Source organism: Aphanomyces invadans, assembly GCF_000520115.1.
Source record: "Aphanomyces invadans strain NJM9701 unplaced genomic scaffold supercont1.58, whole genome shotgun sequence".
Classification (NCBI taxonomy): domain Eukaryota; phylum Oomycota; class Saprolegniomycetes; order Saprolegniales; family Verrucalvaceae; genus Aphanomyces; species Aphanomyces invadans.
This window is the reverse complement of record NW_008580203.1, coordinates 368,896-386,911: the sequence shown is the minus strand read 5'-3', so window position 1 is coordinate 386,911 and position 18,016 is coordinate 368,896. Positions and strand designations below refer to the sequence as shown.

Below are 18,016 nucleotides of genomic sequence, written 5' to 3'. Positions count from 1 at the left end.
CAAAATCACGACAAAATTCCACGACACGCCGCGCCACATCGTGTCGACGGCCGGGTTCGCTCCGTCCGGCACGAATTTATACAATCCAAAGTACACGATCGGCTGGACGGGATGCCGATTCTTGAGCAGGTCGAGCGTATCGGGGCACCACGGTTGCATGCTGCGATCGAAAATGGGGTGGTCAGGAAAGACACCACGTGCTGTTCGTCAGAGATGTCGATCCCTACCTCGGGTACAACATGCTGTTCGAGTTGATGTTTTCGCAAAACACGGGGAGCTGGAACAAATATCGCGCGCACACGACCCAGAACGACTACACGCCAACCTGGTCAACACAACCATCGATCGATCGACGTACGTATCGCATGATTACGTGCCACGCGAACGAGTGCGGCCGGGGGTTCTCGACCAGGAGAAAACCAAACGCGGCAAACACATACACGACGTTGAGTACGTCGCCCTGCGCCGTGCGTTAGCACCACAACGAGGTCACGGCGAGAGAGAGAGATAGAGCGGGTCGCGTTTTACCTGAAAGATGAAGCTGCACAAAAACACAAAGCAGCACACGTTTCTCGAGTTGCTTCGAATCGAGTTGATCACGATCGCAAGCATCTCGTACCACGACGGCAGCATCTCGTCGTCCTCTTCGTACACTTGGCTCTCGTGGCGCATCGACGCATCTTGCAGCGACTACACACACACACACACGAGAGGTTCGATTGCCAAGTCTCACGGCCATATGCCGCCCAAGTCGACCAAAGGTGCGGCTCGGCGGCGGTCCACAAAATTGCACATGCGTTGTTGATCCATGCTGGAATGGACGTACGTAAAAGAAGTTGTACACGGCCAGGTACCACAGCGCGGCAAAGTTCTTGGACTCGCCCAACTCTTCGTCTTCAGCGTCGTTGAGCCAGCTCTCGTCCCCCGTGACACTACTCCACTCGCTGCGCTGTCCGTCGCATCGTTCGTCGTCGTCATCTACGCCCATGGACAGGTCGCGGGGCGGCAACGCGACGCCCTTGGCCTCCATGTATGCTTCGAGACGATCGCCGACAGCGTGGCGCGGCACCAAGTTACCCAGATCGACGACCCACCGATCAAATTCTTGCTGGGTCTCGAGCTGGATGGTGTACTGGACCTGGTGTCCATTGCGCGCCGTCGCGACGACTTGAATCGCGTACACTTCGTCCGACATCTCGTTGGCCCGATGCACGGCCTCCGACAAGTTGCACGACGACACGTCCCGCGTCAAGAAGGAAGTCTTCATGCGCTTGCGCTTCTTCATGCTGCGGTGCTTGAGCGCCACGGCTTCGTTCTTGTACCACACAAACGCGTGGCTGTCGACGACTGCGTAACGTGGAAGGACCTTGGCCGTCCATAGCCGCGACCACCACGACTGCGGCCACCGTGTCTTTTTGTAGTGGACCCACCCGGCCAGACATGTGCCGCCCCAATTCAGAGGAAATGTTTGAATCGGGACACTCGGCGCGCTGAACGGCCCTTCGCCCATCCGCGACGCCGCTGCGACTTTGAATTGATATGACGTCCCTGGGCGCAGACCGTCAATGACGACGCGGCACGGGTTGGTCGCTTTGACTTCGACCGGATCGGTGTAGTCGCCAAGAAGAGTCGTCGGCGGATAGACCTACGCATCGTGAGCGTGCTACCCCTAGGCGATTTCATGCAGGGAGATGGCGCCACGTTGAAGGCGGACACGGACAACGCCCGCGACCACCGACATCACATGAACGATTCAAGTCCAGACGAGACAGCAGACCCACCTGTCGGGTGATGATGTAGTAGCGAATTCGATGTAGCATCGGGCCTTGCGGTGGGCTCCACATGACGGTGGCCGCGTTTTGCGTGGTCTCTTCTGCAACGACGACAGGGGGCATAGGCGCCGGCGGCGGGAGGCTGTAGTTCAGCCCCGACGCAATGTCCATCATTTCCTCGACCTTGTTCACCATGCGGGAGATGATGGCCTTCAAGCGGAAAATGGCCGTCTGCTTTTCCTGCTTGAGCGCGGTCCACCGCTCGAGTCGGTCGAGCAGCACCTGTCATCACGGCGTGAGAGGTTCGCGTAAGAGGTGTGCGCCATCAGGAACTCGCACCTCGGTGTGCAGGGCTTTGCGTCGAGACAAGCTCTGGTCGGCTTCGCGGGCCGTGTACGCGCGGACGTAGTCGTAGAGCGGGGACCGGTAGATGAGTTCTTGGATGTTAATCATCCAAAAGATCACGATCGACAGGATCGGCAGATTCGCTTGCAACACGGGGGCGCCGGGGTAATTCTTGGGGAACTTGTTAAAGTCGAGAACTGCCGGAACCGAGAGGCAGATGCCGTCGCGCTTGCTGTTGGTGCCGAGGTCACATCGATCCGTCACGTCGCCAAAGAACGGAAGCTGAAACAGGATGAGCAAAAACATGTACGCCCACGAAAACTCGCGCAGCCGGCGAAGCATCTTGCTGTCGGCAGCGTCCACGTCCTTGAGATGGAGGAACATGTAGATGGCAAAAGCCAAGTAAATGCCAGACGCGAGGCCAGACCGAACGCATCCCGACACAAACACCATCACGAGCAGCCCGATGACCCAGTACGTCATACAGAAAAACACCACCAGGCGCCATGGCCGCTGGTTCTCGAGCGAATCGATGGTAAAGTCGCCGGCGTCGCCGGGGACAAGCACGTATGCGGACGACGGGACGGTGGGGTCGGCATGGCCCGCGACAACATCGTGGGCCGCGCGCGCCGCCGCTTCGAACTCGCGTTTTTCAATCTCCAAGTAGTACGGCTTGGCGCCCGGGATCATAAACACGACGAGGAGGCATGCATAGTCGCAGAAGAGGCCCCACGGGTGCTGAAAGTTGAGCGCAAAGTACTCTTGGTAGTCGGCGTTAAACCATGTCCACGGCGGAAGCGAGTTGCGCGGCTGGTGCATGAACGGCGGCAGCCATAGCATGACAAAGTACTGCGTGATGCAGACAAAGAGGAGCATGATTGCAAGGTACGTCCAGTTGCGGCACACCGTGATCGGATTCGAGACCATGATCCATCGCACGACGACCAGGTACACGACGCTGATGATGTTCAAGTGAATAAATGCACTCACGAGCAGCGTCAGCATCGTGAGTGTCACCGATCCCTCCGACGTGAATCGGAGCAGAAAGTCCTGCACGGATTTCAGAAACGGGACGTCGTCGACGGCGGCCGCTGCCCACGGATCCGATTCCCGCAGTGCCGCAGGTTTGTACTTGCGGCCATGGGTCGGCTTGTCCTTGTCGGGGTCCCAAAAGTGCGACGCCCGCGTCACGAGGCACAGCACCATGACAACCAAGTGCTCCCACGTCATGGACCAGATTGTCGGGTGGATGTAGTTGCCGCTGTTCGCCGTCTCGACCGACGACAGACCGCGATCAGTTGTATACAGCGTCTTGTTGATGCGAGCGAGACCGACCCAATTGGCGTTGTTCTCGACCTTGGTCGCAAGGTCGTTGCCGAGAAGGATCGCGAGTTTGTCGGGTTGAAGCGATCGCGACTGGAATGCGTACAGGCACAAGATGAAACACGACGATAGCCAAAACAGCGACTTCCACGACCCTGTCCACTTGGGCTTGAACAGCGTCGCAATCAAGAGCGAGAGGTACGTCACGTTGAATGCGTTGATGTTGTGGCAGACGACGCCCATGTTGAACAGAACGAGCACGATCGGGCTATTGAGAAACACCATCCTTTGAAATTCATGGACAAACGTGATGACGTTGTCCATGAGGACGCTGCGGCCCGGCGTTAGGATCTCGTAGTGCGGCAGCTTGCGCTTCATCGAGCGGAGATTCCAAGCCGTCACTGCCGCCATCTACCCGACTTTGTGTGAGGAGGACACGTCGACGAAATACGTACCAGCGCCGTCGGGAAGAGGTATCCAAACAACCCCGACAGTTCGTTTGCGTCCGAGTACCGCTTGAGTCCAAAGTCTTCGATCGTCATGATGTCATCGACGTGCCAGTGGGCTGTAATGAACCGCTCTACCGCGCGGAATTGGTAAATGTACCGCACGATCAGCACAAGACCTTCGTAACACAGCACGAGGCGCCACAAAAACTGCGTCTTGGTCGAGTTGCCGCGCGGACTTTTCACCATGGACGACATATGCGATCCGAGCAGCGTAAACATGAGGAAGACTTGGAGCCACCCGATAAACGTGACGCGGCCATGCTCGTCGACTTCGTACACGAACCCGAGGAAGAGGAAGCCCAAGTACGCCACGACGCCGCCGACCATGCGAAACGTCAAGTCGACTTCGAGCGTCAGCCGCGATAAAAAGTAGAGCGGTCGCTGCGGCGCTTGGGACATTAACGCGTCGCGCTCGGCGCGCCCCGAGTCGGATTTCATGTAAATCACAAGCTGGATCACGACTTGGACAATCAAGATCAACTGCGCGATGAACAGCGTCGGCCACAGCACGCTCCACGTCGACGGCGGCGTCGGGCCGGCAAAGCACGTGAGCCCAATCGTGTCCATGGTCACCCTGTCAAACGAAGTGGGGCAAATGACGTTCCAAACGTACATGAGAAAGCACACCACGAGCGTATACGCGAGCAAGCATCGCCACATGCGCCTACGACCCACCCTGCATGAGATCATTCGAACAAACGCGACGATCGAGTGTACCGGCGCAGGCGCTGAAACACGGCCACGAACGCCGCCAGCATGAGATATCCTGTCTGTAGCAGGTTCACGGACGTGCTCAGCACCGTCACTAGGCACAACGCGCTCAGGAAACAAGCGCACGACGGGTTGTCGTACCAAAGATGGTAAAGAGGACGGTCGTATCCAACACCGACACGAGCACGCATTGCATGTCCTTGAACCAGAGCGCCGCCAATTCCAAGTACGTCAACCGATGCTATCGAGTACAGCTCGTCAGACGATGTCGCGGCCGACCCGAATGGATCCATAAACACCCCGACGAGTCCAAGCCACACAATCTCGCACACCGTCGATCGTGTCCATGGAGCCGAGGCGATAGCGATCGTTGTCGCGCTGCCCCATGGATGCACGCACATCAACAGCACACACACGAGGACTCGCGTCGCCGACGAGAGCCCACCCACAACTCGACACACAACCACGTGGGACGGTACCGTTTGAAGATTGTCGTGCTGGACGCGCGACGAAGTGGCCGACATGTCCGACAGGATCGAGATGCGGACTTGGGCGTTCAGCTTTTCAAGCGCGCGTTCGTCGCGGAGCTCTTGGAGGAGATCGCGGTACCGCAGTCGAATACGGAGGCAAAAGCACATGACAATGAGGCACCCGTTGTGGATGGCAAGGTCGATCAAGGCAAACTTGGACGGCGCGATCCCGAGCATGGCCTTTTGCGCGCGGATCCAGTCGAACGAGAGAAAGATCGGCATGTCACACACGTACGTGACGATCGACACAACGACAGCGTACGCGTTGAGGACGAGGAGAAGCATGCGGGGAATGACGAGCCCATATGTGCCGAGCGTTAGCAGCGCCATGCCGAACAGGACCGCCAGCAAGTACGACGGGTACGATACACTCCAAAAGATGGCGGTGGCGACGGCACCGAGGACGCCGCGGTCTTCGAGAAAGATGCGAACAACGAGGTTTTCCCGGTGCAGGAGCTCTTTGGCCGTCGGAATGGCGTTGTCCAGGTCGTCGTCGGTGGCGTCGCTGACGCGGCGATGGCGCATCTTGATAGACTCCCGCGCGGAATAGAACGATGACGTTCGGGACGACTCGTTGCCATCGCCCGTGGTTGTGGTGCGGTGCCTCTGGCGCATGCTGGACTGCGCCGTAGGTGTTACGAGTAGTTGCGACTCGTGATAGATCGAGTCGACAGACGAACGCACTTGGTGGGCCAGCGACGACACGGCGCTGGACATCGCGGCATCGGACGCAACCCTCGACGGCAAGGACGCTAGTTTTTCGTAGATCGGATACGTTCGCGATGCTGTCGCCAAGAGGAACAGCGTCGCGCCGTAAAACACGTACCCTTGCCAGTCCTCCCAACTCTAGAATTCACGTGAAAAGAGAAGTCGTTGGCACAACGTGCATGATTACCCCAGGCAGCACGAAAATGTTGGCGTACGTGCCAAGATGGAGCCCCACGGCCGTGTTGCGCAGCTGGGGATACTGGTACCCATGGCTAGAACGCGTCCGTGAGGCACGAGCATGCTGGTTACACTGCGTAGGTCCAAAACAAAAAGCAGACTTATAAAAGAGGACCACGGGCTGGGTGCTGGACAAACAAGAAGAAAACAAGCAGCAGCATGCCAAACAACACAGAAAACCCGCTCGTGGGGGTGGACGACGTGGCGAAAGCCCCTCCTGGAATGCCACCGTCCAGTGGTCGGAACGAGGCATCCGTGGCATGCATTACCGCACAACTTGGGGAGAATGGAGCACAGGAGAAAGACACCTATACAGCATGCGACACGTACATGACAAAGAGCACAGGGATCGTGTACGCGATCATGAGCTTCATCGAGGTGGGCCCGAAGAAGTAGCAAAACGTGGATAGGTTGCGCTCGAGCTGGGTCCGGGTGATCTTGGGGCTCGAGAATGTCCAAACGATCAAACAGTACGCAAAGATGAGGTAGTACAACGCGCCGAGGTACCCCGGCGACGCAAATGCGCACAGGAAAAGCGAGACAAGCACGACAAACTCGCTCCCGCGCAAAATTATGATGAGCGAGTCGCGAGAAAAGTACGACGTCGGCGCAGCGCGAGATGCCGTCACGGGGATGGCCACGTCGTCGGACGTCGAGTGGGCAGCTTGTTTGCGCTGGCGGTAGATAAAGAACAGATGAATTGCCGCAGAAATCAAGATGAGCACGTCCGGGCCGACGCCAAAGATGTAGTCGTCCCACGTTTTCAAGTACTTGACGCCAATCGCAGACAAAAAGACCTTGCCTGGAATCGGAACCAAATCTTCGATGGACTGGCGGGAGTTTTCGGGCAGTGCCAGCATAGCCTGGTAGTCGGAACGCTTGGTTTCGTACCACACGATCGTGTACGTGTTGGCAGCGACGCCACAGGTCGCGACAAGCATCGTGAACACAGCGAGGGCGCGCAACTTGAACGAGTGCAAGATGCCAATAATCCATGACAGCAAGTACAGAGACGACAGCGCACTCCCGCGGACTGCAGTGGACAAGAGCAGCGACAGCGAGAACACGACGTCGGCCATGAACCACATCACTTTGATCAAGGTGGCTTTGGAACAGAGTTTGTTTCGTTCGGTCGCTTGACTCGGGGAAGTGGGGTTTGGAGAGCAAGGGAGGTTTCCATGTTCCCTGTTCGATGGTCAAGATGAGAAAGACGTGAAAAGCTGGGATAGAGTACTTTGATGCAGACGTCGCCACCAACTCCATCTCGTTCGGCGGTGTGGAGGAGTATCTGTACGCCGTTTCTGTGGGTGTGGGCTCCTTCAACGCCTCCGCAATGACGTCTCCATCATCGTGTGTACCGCCGAACCTGCGCATCACGGCTGAACGACCGAGCGGGACCGATCAAGTGCTCGCCGCGACTGGAATTGACGATAAAAATCGTCGGGGGATTTGCATTCCTGGCCTTTCAACGCGTCAAATGTTGCTAATGAGACTTAACACGCGTCTTTAGTCATGCAAAACAGAGTAAAACGTGAATTGGAAGTAAAACGTCAACGTTAAATCAGATGATATAGACCACCGAATATCGCGCAATTCTCACCATGGCGCTGTCATGCGTCACAGCGATCTCACGAGTTCAAATGATTGAGCGCACGCTGTCTACGCTGTGTCCGCGCGCCATGCATAATCTGCATCGCTTGCGCTGGTTTCCATTCCTCAAAATCGCTGAAGAAAGCGGGAGTCTGTTTGGATTATAAACATGTCACCACGGAGTGAGTGTTTTGTGGTCAAAAATGGGGCCGCGCGACCGCAGCGTTTACAATCCATGACAAGTGCGAGAAGAAACATAATTGGCAAGTTCAAAGCAAAACCATAAACTAGACACGATCTATTCTCCTTCAGCAAGAGGCCTTTCTGGATTGCAGCAGAGACAGAGAGTTCTTGCGCAGCACGAGGCACGTTGACAGCCACAATAACAAAAGGTGCCAAAATCAAATCGTCGACGGCGCGAATTAAAAAACGTGAACAGTTTTCGACCGTCAAATTTCATATGTTGCATTGGGGAGTTTAAAACATACCGGTAAAAAACATGTGGGGTTTTGCACTGGTCGACAACGTGCACAGCGCCGCCGCGATTGCACCATGGGTAACGTGATGTCGAGCGCCGTCTCTGTGTAGAGTCGTCACAGGGCATGTCCTACTACGTAGCTGTCGACTCCAAGACGTACGTCAAGGCAATCGCGTCCATTGTGGATGAAATCATCAAGGCATATGAGAAGCAAGACCCTGTCAACATGACGCGGTTGAAGAACGACGTCGCCAAAGTGTACAAGCTTCCTTCCATGCCAAAGGTTTGCTCCTTTGTGCATAGCTTCCATTTTGACCCACTGGACGTGCATAGCTCGTCGACATCATATCAGCCATTCCAGAGGAATACCGCGACGAGCTCGTTCCATACTTGAAAGCCAAACCTGTGCGCACGGCGTCTGGTATTGCCGTCGTGGTACTCTTGCCGCCTTCCTCGACACGTCCTTGACCATTCGTTGACGTTGCAATTGCCAGGCCGTCATGTGTAAGCCCCATCGGTGCCCCCATATCGCCATGACTGGCAACATCTGCGTCTACTGCCCCGGCGGTCCCGACTCGGATTTTGAGTATTCTACGCAGGCACGACCTTCGATGCGCCTTTGCTTTTCAATTGACTTTCCTTTCTAGGCATACACTGGGTATGAGCCCACGAGCATGCGAGCGATCCGAGCGCGGTACAACCCCTACGTCCAGACCAAGACTCGCGTCGACCAGCTCAGACGGCTTGGCCACAACGTCGACAAGGTACTCACGCCTTGGCGGTCCACGCGACTAGAGCGTTTTCACGATGCAGGTGGAATTCATTGTGATGGGCGGCACGTTTCTGTCACTCGACCGAGACTACCGAGACTGGTTCATGCGCAACCTCCACGACGCTCTCTCGGGCCACACGTCGAGCTCCGTTGCCGAAGCCGTGCGGTACTCGGAACAAGGTCAAATCAAGGTACCACCGACAAAACATCGTCCCTCCGTGTCGGTCGGCGTGTGTGTTTCTCACAAGCCGTGGTAGTGCACGGCCATCACGCTGGAAACCCGTCCCGACTACTGCTTGAAGCCACATTTGAACGACATGTTATCGTATGGGTGCACCCGCATCGAAATTGGTGTCCAGAGCATTTACGAAGACGTGGCTCGAGACACGAACCGTGGCCACACTGTTGCCGCCGTACGAGTTCGCAACACACCAGTCATTCACGTCGGCCATGGCTAGGTGTGCCATTCCTTTCAACTCGCCAAAGACTGCGGGTACAAGATCGTGGCGCATATGATGCCCGATCTCCCCAACATGGGTACGTCGGGGTCCGCCATGTCGTCGAAATGAACGCACGTCTGGGCGGTCGGCAGGGATGGAGCGGGACCTGCATGGGTTCCAAGAATACTTTGCCAACCCGTTGTTCCGCACGGACGGGCTCAAGATTTACCCGACGCTCGTCATTCGAGGGACCGGTCTGTACGAGCTGTGGAAGGCGGGCCAGTACAAAGTACCACCAAGATGGACGATGCCTCTGTGGTCTGTGACGGCGCGATGGTGTAGAACTATTCGCCAGATGAGCTCGTGGACCTGATGGCGCGGCTCTTGGCCCTCGTTCCGCCCTGGACGCGCGTGTACCGCATCCAACGCGACATCCCGATGCCCCTCGTCACGTCCGGCGTCGAGAACGGCAACTTGCGCGAGCTCGCGTTGGCTCGTATGAAAGACTTGGTCGCGTTGTGCTGCATGAACGAGCCTCATGGAATCGTCGCAGGGCCTGACATGTCGAGACATACGAACGCGGGAAGTCGGGATGAAAGGCATCCACGATCAAATCGCCCCCGACGACGTCGAGTTGGTGCGCCGCGACTACGTCGCCAATGGCGGGTATACGTGATTGCGGCATTCCGACACAACCAAACGTGGTGCGTAGATGGGAGACGTTCTTGGCGTACGAAGACGTGGCGCAAGACATCCTGGTCGGTCTCTTGCGGCTGCGGCAAGCCAGGTGCTTCCTCCATGGCTTCCCACACTCTGCTGGATGGCTCACGTGTCCTGCAGCGCGACGGCATTTCGACGAGAAATCCCGCCTGGCACATCCATCGTACGCGAGCTCCACGTGTATGGGTCGGCCGTGCCCATCCATTCTCGGGATCCTACCAAGTTCCAGCACCAGGTACCTCCACGCAGCCCTTTTGCATCATCTCCACTCTGGCATGGACGACGTACAGGGATTTGGGACGCTTCTCATGGAAGAAGCCGAGCGCATTGCCCGCGACGAGCACAAGTCGACCAAGATCGTCGTGATTGCCGGTAAGACCCCGCCATCCAACGTTTTCGACGCATGATGGACGCATCGTGGCAGGGGTCGGTACACGGCACTACTACCGAAAGCTCGGCTACGAGTTGGATGGTCCGTACATGTCCAAATCTCTCGCCGATTGCTCCGACGGGTAGCTCATGTAGCACTCGATCACCTCACGACCGTCGTGACGTCCGTGGTGGTAGTAGTAGCGTGCCATCCCCAAAGTCGAACGCAGATCCGGCGGCGGTGTTTCGCAACCTCGAATAGATTCCGAGTGGCCAGTCGCGTTTATCGCACGGTTGGATGCCTCGAGCACCAAAATCCAGTCCCTTCACTCTTCCACGTCTCCACACGTCATGCAATGACCTGACGATTCAGGACCAATGGCGGCCTGCCACCGCTTGATGACACCAACTCGCCGAGATGTTACGTCGTCGCGGCCACACGACGAAACCACCACAAGCATATGCAACGTACCTCCGACGGCATCCTAGGCTCCCGCCATGGTGGCGGTTCGTAGCTCGCGTTTCGCTCGTCACCCACCTCGTTCAACGGGTGGTTCCATATCGAACCCATCACGTTCACTCGTCGAATCCACGTCATCTTGGTCACACCACATATGGAACGAGGCCTCTACGCAGGAGCAGCCACCACCCCGCCGCTCGTTCCACGTCATCGGTGACGCATCTGGACGCAGCATCTGGGACCTCCCGTGCCATGCGCCGCCGCCGCGCCGTTTTGGGTTCACGTCGCCGTGGGCCACAAGAACGTTCCACGGTATGCACGACGAGAGCATTCTTTTTTGTGGGGAAATATTTTTCGTTCCACTTGATGAAATATATGAAAAAATCGCGCGGGAGGCAACTATTGTTTGCGTCGGCAAGTTCAACTTGAAGTTCCGAACACTTGATCTTTGTATGCGCCGTTGAAACATCCAATCGGCGTCGCCGACGGCCATGGGACAATCTTCGAAATATGACGCCAATAAAAATATGCCAATGCCCCAGGATCTCGCCATATACAACGACCCCAACGACAGCTGTACATTTTAAAAACCACCTGGTGACGAGTGAATTTTTCACCCACAATCCATATATTATATACACCCTGGCTGCCTCTCCCCCTCCAACGTCTGGTTGCGGCCTCTGGGGAAAATCTCCTCGTGAAAGTTTGAACGCGTTTCGTTTCAGCACGTGTCGGGCCTGCCGCGGCACGAACCGGCACGGCGTGATGGCCACACCCAAAATCCGATCGCTAAAAAATGAAACGCCCAATATTATTATTCCGCGTGCCGACGCGAATGTATGGAACCAAAGCCGCGACGTTGCACTTCAACGATTTTATTAAAACTATCTTAGATCTCCCAGATGATGCCCACACGGCGGTCAAAATTTCAGCCAATCAAAGACCGCATATCATCTACTTCAACGTGCGGGAGCCAATCGCATGCGACCGTCGCGGCAACGCACCACTTGGAGTTTGTATAGAGCACGCAAAGCAGCTGAAATGTATAGAATGCCTATGTCCGAAGAGTGATGGTCTGTCCCGTCCCCTGTCCATATTTTTTTGTAAAAGTTTAATTGTCCGAGCGGATGTGAACGGGTCGACCCATAATTATATAAAGTACCACCGGAGGGACGACAGTTGAACACCGTGCAAGATATATTTTATTTGACGTGTAATTTTTTTACCTTGCCCGGAAAGCATTCAGTTGCCAATTTGGCCGAACCTCCAAGAAGCTCATCGGTCGCCGTAGCCGCCGCCGCAGACCTAGGAGAGAGACACACCACGACCATGACCGCCATGGGCATTACGATGAACTTGAACAGCACCGCCATGCTTCCCCTGAGGATGCCGACACACGAAGAAAACGACCTGTTGTGCAGAAGCTTTGGGGACCTCCCAACTACCCCCCATACAGACTCAAACGACCTGATGAACAACGCCAGCGGCAGCTTCGTGACCAAGCTGTTTGCGATGGTCGAAACTGAACCCGACTCGGTCGTGACGTGGATCCGTGAAGGAACTGCGTTTTGCATCGTCCAGCCCAAGGTGCTGGCCGAGACGTACCTCCCCAAGTACTTTCGCCACGGGCGATTCTCAAGCTTGATCCGTCAGCTCAACTTTTACAGCTTCTACAAGGTCACAGAGGGCAGTGCCATCATCTACCAGCACTCGCACTTTCGAAAGGGACGACCGGACTTGCTCGTCCACATTAAACGACGGGGTGCTGGCAAGGCGAAGGACCCTTGGATCGACCCTTTGAGCACCAAGCAACGCTTTGCCTCTGAACACGATGCGCCAATCTACGCTCCTCTCCACATCAACCACGCCAACCAACCATTGCCGATTTCTACAGGCGATCTTTGCTCGTCCCCATCGAGCAAGCCCTTGTCGACTCAAACGAAACAAACTGCGATGATGCTCAAAACTGAAAACATGTCTCCTGCTCTGAAACCTGGAACGTCGCCGATGATAATGCCCCCTGTCGTCGACTTGAATGGTGGACGAAAAGAGATGTCTGCTATGATGAAACAGCCTCGCTCGGGCGGCACCCACATCATGGCATCGTCGACGATGTTCGGTGTCAAGGAGAACCCATCGACAGGATCGCTCATTGCCGTCCGATCGCTCGACCAACAAGACATGTGCATGCGACCCCCGCTCTGGCGCACAAGCAGCTCGTCTCACGAGATGAAGGGTTCGGACCTGATGGAGTTTGCCGCGTTCCCAAAGAATGGGAAGGCCGACATGACGTCGGACCAAATGAAGGACGAGATGATTGACCACGCCATCTTGGACAACTTGACGTTTGGCGATATGCTGGACCAACATTCAACATCGTGCCACAACTCGGCCCAAGTCGACCCGCGAACGCTTGTGCTCGCACGTAATTGCTTGAAAGGGCCAGCCGCCATGGTCCACTGCACGGACGACTCTGCTCCGTCGCATCCCTCTTCGAGCATGATGCACAACAACTCTATGCTGTTCGACCCGGCAGACGTCCACCATGACGACGACGACACGTGGGAGATGCCGCTGTCGCCGCTGAATGACCCCGAGGACATTCCGTGGCTGGATTTGTCGTTTTAGCCACAAGTTGCATTCATATTTAGGAATCAGTCGTAAGAGTAGTAATTTAAATCGCATCGCACGAGCCCATCGCCGTTCCCGACCTGCGGCCATCGTTCCGATGCCATTCGACGTACGCTCCATGGCAGCCTCGATCGAGATGCACGCGATGGGAGCTGGCTGCCTTTGCACTCTCACATCTCGACTGACAATGCCACACGAAACGAATATGCATGCAGGTGTGGACGAGAATGCCAACCTCACGCCGACGCACCATGCTGGTCAAGTGTGGCCTCGGTGTAGCTGTGCGTATGGCGTGCTGTGGGCCATGGCGATGCGTGGTGCGGGGGTCGGAAGCACGTGCAAACGCGATTCGATCGAGAGTACATTGGCGTTAGCGGTCGCGCGATGATTGCTCCAACGCGTTGATGTCGGTGTCGATCATGATGTCGTGTTTCGACTTGGACGCGAGCACGAACGACGTTGTCATGGTGTGTAGTGCCCGCTTAAAGTCGACGGTCGTCGGCGCCACGTCGCGGGGAAATGTGCTGGGGGAGTAGTCGCAAGGAGCCTGGGCAAGACGCGTCACGATCGTCGAGATCGACAACCACGTACAGGCAGCTCGGCAGCGCGACGCAGCGCGAGCTCGAACGGCGACGCCACATTCGAGTTGGAAAACAGCGGCGCGTTGTTTCCGTTGAAGGTAGAGCTCTTGACGGCGCTCATGTACTGCCCCGGGCCGCTACAACGCGCCGTATTCATCCTCCAAGCACACGAGCCCGACCGACGTACGGGCCAAGCTGTGCCTGCAGCGAGTGGAGCAGGCGGCTCTTTGCAAACGTCGTGCCGGAAGTTTTCATCGCGTGCTCGAGCGTATCGAGGTCGTCGTACGCGCCAGGCCCCTACCTCCGTCGTCACCCGGTGCTTAGGAATTGGTCTGTACGGGGGTTGCATGGAGGCGGTGGACGTCGGTCGGTCCCTTCGGCAGCGGGCTCCACATGCCGCCGCTCGTGCGCGTGTGGAGCAGGGGGCTGTACTCGCCCGGTCCCTACCATTCCGTGGTCGGCTCGTGGTCCATCACGACGACGTACGGGAGTCTGGCGAATCTGTTCGCTCAGGTCTTTGCAATGGCTGTAGCGGATGCTGGCGAGTTTGTGGATGCGATTCCGCTCCGCAACGATGGCTTGCTTGACCTCCTACGGGCGACATGGCACCCGGCGGCGCATGCAACCGGCTTACGTTCAGGTTGTCGATACGCCGATAGTTGGCCTGGATTTTCCGCGCCGCCTGCTTCCTCTTGAACGCTTGGACATTCTTGAGATGCCACACGTTCGCTTCACGCTCCTGGACCATCAGGCGCTTCGACTAGAACACGACATGCGTCGTTTGCAGTCGCGATCGATGCCAACGCCCCACCTCTTTTTGGATCAAGTTATGGTGTTGAATGGCCACGCGCTTCTCCCGCAGCGCATCCTCCTACGCGAAATGTCACGGCCGTCGCGGATCGAAGTCTCGATTGCCTTGTCGTCGAGAACGGCCTGGATCGTTTTGCGGCGCTGGACGTCGTTCGCTCTGGCGTCATTCAACACCTACAACACACACACACTTCGTGGCGATTGCTCGAGCGAGAGAGGACGGACTTGCTGGCGCTTCTTCTGCCGGTCGTCGTCGCGCATGCGCTTGTCTTTTGCCGACGCCTCCTTTTCGCGTGCCGAGCTTTCGTGTTTGGACTTTTCAAACCTTCGCCTCGCGTCTGCGTTTTGCTGTCGAGTCTATCACGCCAGCACCATTTGCATGAACCACCGACCGTAGTCGTGGAAGCGATCGAGATGGTCGGGTACCGCTTCAAGCAGCTCACGCTGGCGCTGCACTCTTTCCATCTTGACGCGATTCTGCTCCGCTCTGCCAGGACGTAGCCAGGCCATGAACCTGTCATGCCACGGGCATCATGCACCCGACGTACTTTTCAGCCTGCATTTGCTGGCGCAGCGCCATCGATTCCGACTCGCCTGGCCGTTGTAAAACCACGCCGTTATCTACAACCAAGTACTGCGCCCGCTTCTTGCTAATCTTGGCCGCTTCTTTCTCCAAGATCTGCGCCAGCGTCAACACACGCGCCATGACAAGGATCCGTTCGTCTCGTTGGCACCTTCTCGTACTTGAGCCGTCCCTTGATCATGGCTTCGAGCAACTTGTGTTCGTGGGCGAGCTCCCTCGAGTAGTCGCAAACGCCGCTGTCGCACGCTTCGTCCACGTCATGGACGCCGTCCGCCGCGACTTGCAACAGCAGCGCCAAGTTGTTCTTGCGTGTCTTTTCGTAGTGCTTGAATCGCAAACTCGCAATGTCGGCCGGCACCAACCACGCCCTGTCGGCCACACAACGCACGTCAGACATGCAGCGCTCGATATCGGCGACGACGGCGGGTAAGCTGTGCAACGCCATGCAAAGGAAATGCCATTCGCATGGCCATTCACGCGCATGGAGACGAGAACGAAAGGTCGCAACAGGCCAACGCGATCGTGGCGACAGACACCCACCGGTTTTTCTCCTTTGTAAAGTCGTCGATCGTCTTGCGCTGGAACTCGTCCGCGACGATGCCGGTCGCGTTCATGGCGGCTTGTATTGCTGGCGTCTGGCGAGAACAGCGTCATGTGCGTCGTGTTGTCGAAATACAGCACGCATGACATGTCTGGCACGCACCTGCAGGAGTTGCGTGAGTTGCCGTGGGGGACCGTTCAGAATCTCGATCGCCTGGTCGAAGTATTCCTTTTGCTGGGCGCTTCGTGGAGTTAGCGCACAGGGTGTTGCAGTCTTGGGTCGGCGTGCGGGGGACGGGTGAGGCTTTGGTGGCTTGACGGGGGTTGATGGAGTGCCCCCATCCGTTTCCAACTCGACGGCTCGGCTGAACAGCGCACTGAGACCCTCCATACACTGCAGCAAGTCGTCTTCGTTCTTGACTTGGTAAAACCCGCGAACGTTCTTGAGGACGTGGGAAGGACCGTCGTTGGTGGAATCACACGCCACGACGTCCTGCGCTGATACGGACCGAGTCTGCGCAGTCCGAGGCACATCTGACAGCTGCGATGCCACCTTCATCGGCGATGACGCTGCTGCAGGGGATTCGCTCCGAGTTGATGCAACTGGCATCGAAGCCTCGTCGCCCACAGACGCGTCCATCGCATCAACCTGCCTCAAAATAGATGACAACCGACATCACGTCCTTTCGCGAGATACAAAAAAAATGTGCAAAATATTGTTCAGAACTCGAATTTTTCTTTGAATTTGCAATAACATATTCGTCAGAACCAAAAAAATTTGCTATTTCCACAATGCTTAGCAGATACACTGCACCACCAACGTAATCACAGCCGCCAGGCAGACCGTGACGCCCCTCCTGCGCAGATTTGTCCGTGTACAATTACATCAGGAATACTAGGGTCAAGGCGAATATTTGGGAAAACAGTGATTGGAAATATTTCCCCATGGATGAATAATCCATGGGGAAATATTTCCAATCACTCTATTTTGAAGGTCCGACCACAGTTGTGTTCGAGTAGTACATCATTGTATCCGACATTTTGGCCTATCGTCGCACCACTGGTCCATGACGAGTTGAAACGAAACGAACAAGGCAGTGACGAGAAGAGCACTGAGTCCCTAGGCAACGCCAAGTATGCTGGCGATGCGAAGAAATTGTTCTCGTGTAACTACTGCGGGGGGATGGGCCATTGGCAAGTGTGACAAGCGTCGTCAACATCAGCGTGTGAATCAGCTGCAACCATCTTCTGTGGTCGCCAGATCAAGTGGAGGCCACCTGTTCATGGCAAGTGCAGAGCCTGCATGCAAATCAAGTGTGTGGTTCAGTGACACTGGAGCCACACAACGTGTGTGCAATTGAAGAGGATTCATCGGTATCTACCGCATCATGGCCCCAGTTGACGTGCATCTGGACAACAACGATATGATACAGGCAATTGAGAAGGGCGAAGTTGTCGTGGAGCAGAGAACGACCTCGAGAACTTCGCGTGGAGTGCTCCGAAAAATGAGTGCTTTATCCCACATTTGAACAAGAAATATTCTCAGACGGCTGCTTCACACAGGATTCAGCCTCAGTATGCTTTTCCAGCAACAAGTGCTACATGGTCAAGGCTGGCCACAAGTATGTCTATGGCAACTACTTTGCTGCGGTTTATACAAGCTAAATATGGTTGCTGTGCAAGGAAATCTTCAAGGCAGTCTGCCGCCAATACACAGTACGCGCTCAAGCAAGTGTCAGCTTTGTCACGCCTAGGACATGTCGGCAAACGAGCTCTTGCTCAAATGGTGAAAAATCATGTGGCTACTAGTGTGTGACTCGAGTCTGTAGACGGTCTAGCGTTCGGTGAAGCATAAACACTTGGCAAGGAACACACGTGCAAGTTCCTACGAAGCACACCCTGTTCGA

General features: G+C 56.2%; 4 protein-coding genes across 10 annotated transcripts; 2 read left to right on the top strand and 2 right to left on the bottom strand.

The window, feature by feature from the left end:
• Positions 1–9: 9 nt before the first annotated feature.
• On the bottom strand, positions 10–7,550 carry H310_13960 (the record flags this gene model as incomplete). Of its 2 annotated transcripts, XM_008881640.1 has the most annotated exons (15): positions 7,370–7,550; positions 6,466–7,320; positions 6,086–6,170; positions 5,140–6,036; positions 4,802–4,901; positions 4,667–4,754; positions 4,066–4,613; positions 3,896–4,020; positions 2,112–3,851; positions 1,782–2,054; positions 827–1,645; positions 529–690; positions 359–460; positions 228–313; positions 10–160 (listed from the first exon to the last, which is right to left on the bottom strand). In XM_008881640.1, coding segments are annotated over exons 1-15 (6,171 nt in total), but the record flags the coding sequence as incomplete, so codon positions are not given. The 2 variants fall into 2 exon arrangements, with proteins under 2 accessions (XP_008879862.1, XP_008879863.1); XM_008881641.1 differs by having other exon boundaries at positions 3,896–4,613.
• A 694-nt stretch (positions 7,551–8,244) lies between these two features.
• Positions 8,245–10,953, top strand: H310_13959 (elongator complex protein 3). Of its 3 annotated transcripts, XM_008881637.1 has the most exons (15): positions 8,245–8,281; positions 8,344–8,486; positions 8,537–8,638; positions 8,698–8,802; positions 8,851–8,967; positions 9,017–9,166; positions 9,233–9,388; positions 9,434–9,512; positions 9,568–9,704; positions 9,758–9,925; positions 9,969–10,081; positions 10,128–10,202; positions 10,256–10,370; positions 10,426–10,507; positions 10,560–10,953. In XM_008881637.1, the coding sequence occupies exons 1-15, from the start codon at positions 8,278–8,280 to the stop codon at positions 10,649–10,651; spliced, it is 1,638 nt and encodes a 545-aa protein (XP_008879859.1). In that variant the 5' UTR covers positions 8,245–8,277; the 3' UTR covers positions 10,652–10,953. The 3 variants fall into 3 exon arrangements, with proteins under 3 accessions (XP_008879859.1, XP_008879861.1, XP_008879860.1); XM_008881639.1 differs by having other exon boundaries at positions 10,426–10,953; XM_008881638.1 differs by having other exon boundaries at positions 10,256–10,507.
• Positions 10,954–12,209: 1,256 nt separating this feature from the next.
• On the top strand, positions 12,210–13,838 carry H310_13958 (hypothetical protein). Its single transcript, XM_008881636.1, has one exon. It carries the CDS (start codon positions 12,294–12,296, stop codon positions 13,590–13,592), a length of 1,299 nt encoding a protein of 432 aa, XP_008879858.1. The 5' UTR covers positions 12,210–12,293; the 3' UTR covers positions 13,593–13,838.
• Positions 13,839–13,938: 100 nt separating this feature from the next.
• H310_13957 (hypothetical protein) lies at positions 13,939–16,765 on the bottom strand. Of its 4 annotated transcripts, XM_008881633.1 has the most exons (14): positions 16,273–16,765; positions 16,110–16,204; positions 15,721–15,937; positions 15,535–15,665; positions 15,413–15,473; positions 15,212–15,343; positions 15,092–15,160; positions 14,988–15,047; positions 14,811–14,936; positions 14,663–14,767; positions 14,515–14,619; positions 14,364–14,473; positions 14,187–14,313; positions 13,939–14,142 (listed from the first exon to the last, which is right to left on the bottom strand). In XM_008881633.1, the coding sequence occupies exons 1-14, from the start codon at positions 16,747–16,749 to the stop codon at positions 13,966–13,968; spliced, it is 1,992 nt and encodes a 663-aa protein (XP_008879855.1). In that variant the 5' UTR covers positions 16,750–16,765; the 3' UTR covers positions 13,939–13,965. The 4 variants fall into 4 exon arrangements, with proteins under 4 accessions (XP_008879855.1, XP_008879854.1, XP_008879857.1 ...); XM_008881632.1 differs by having other exon boundaries at positions 14,663–14,936; XM_008881635.1 differs by having other exon boundaries at positions 14,364–14,619.
• Between the last annotated feature and the right edge of the window lie 1,251 nt (positions 16,766–18,016).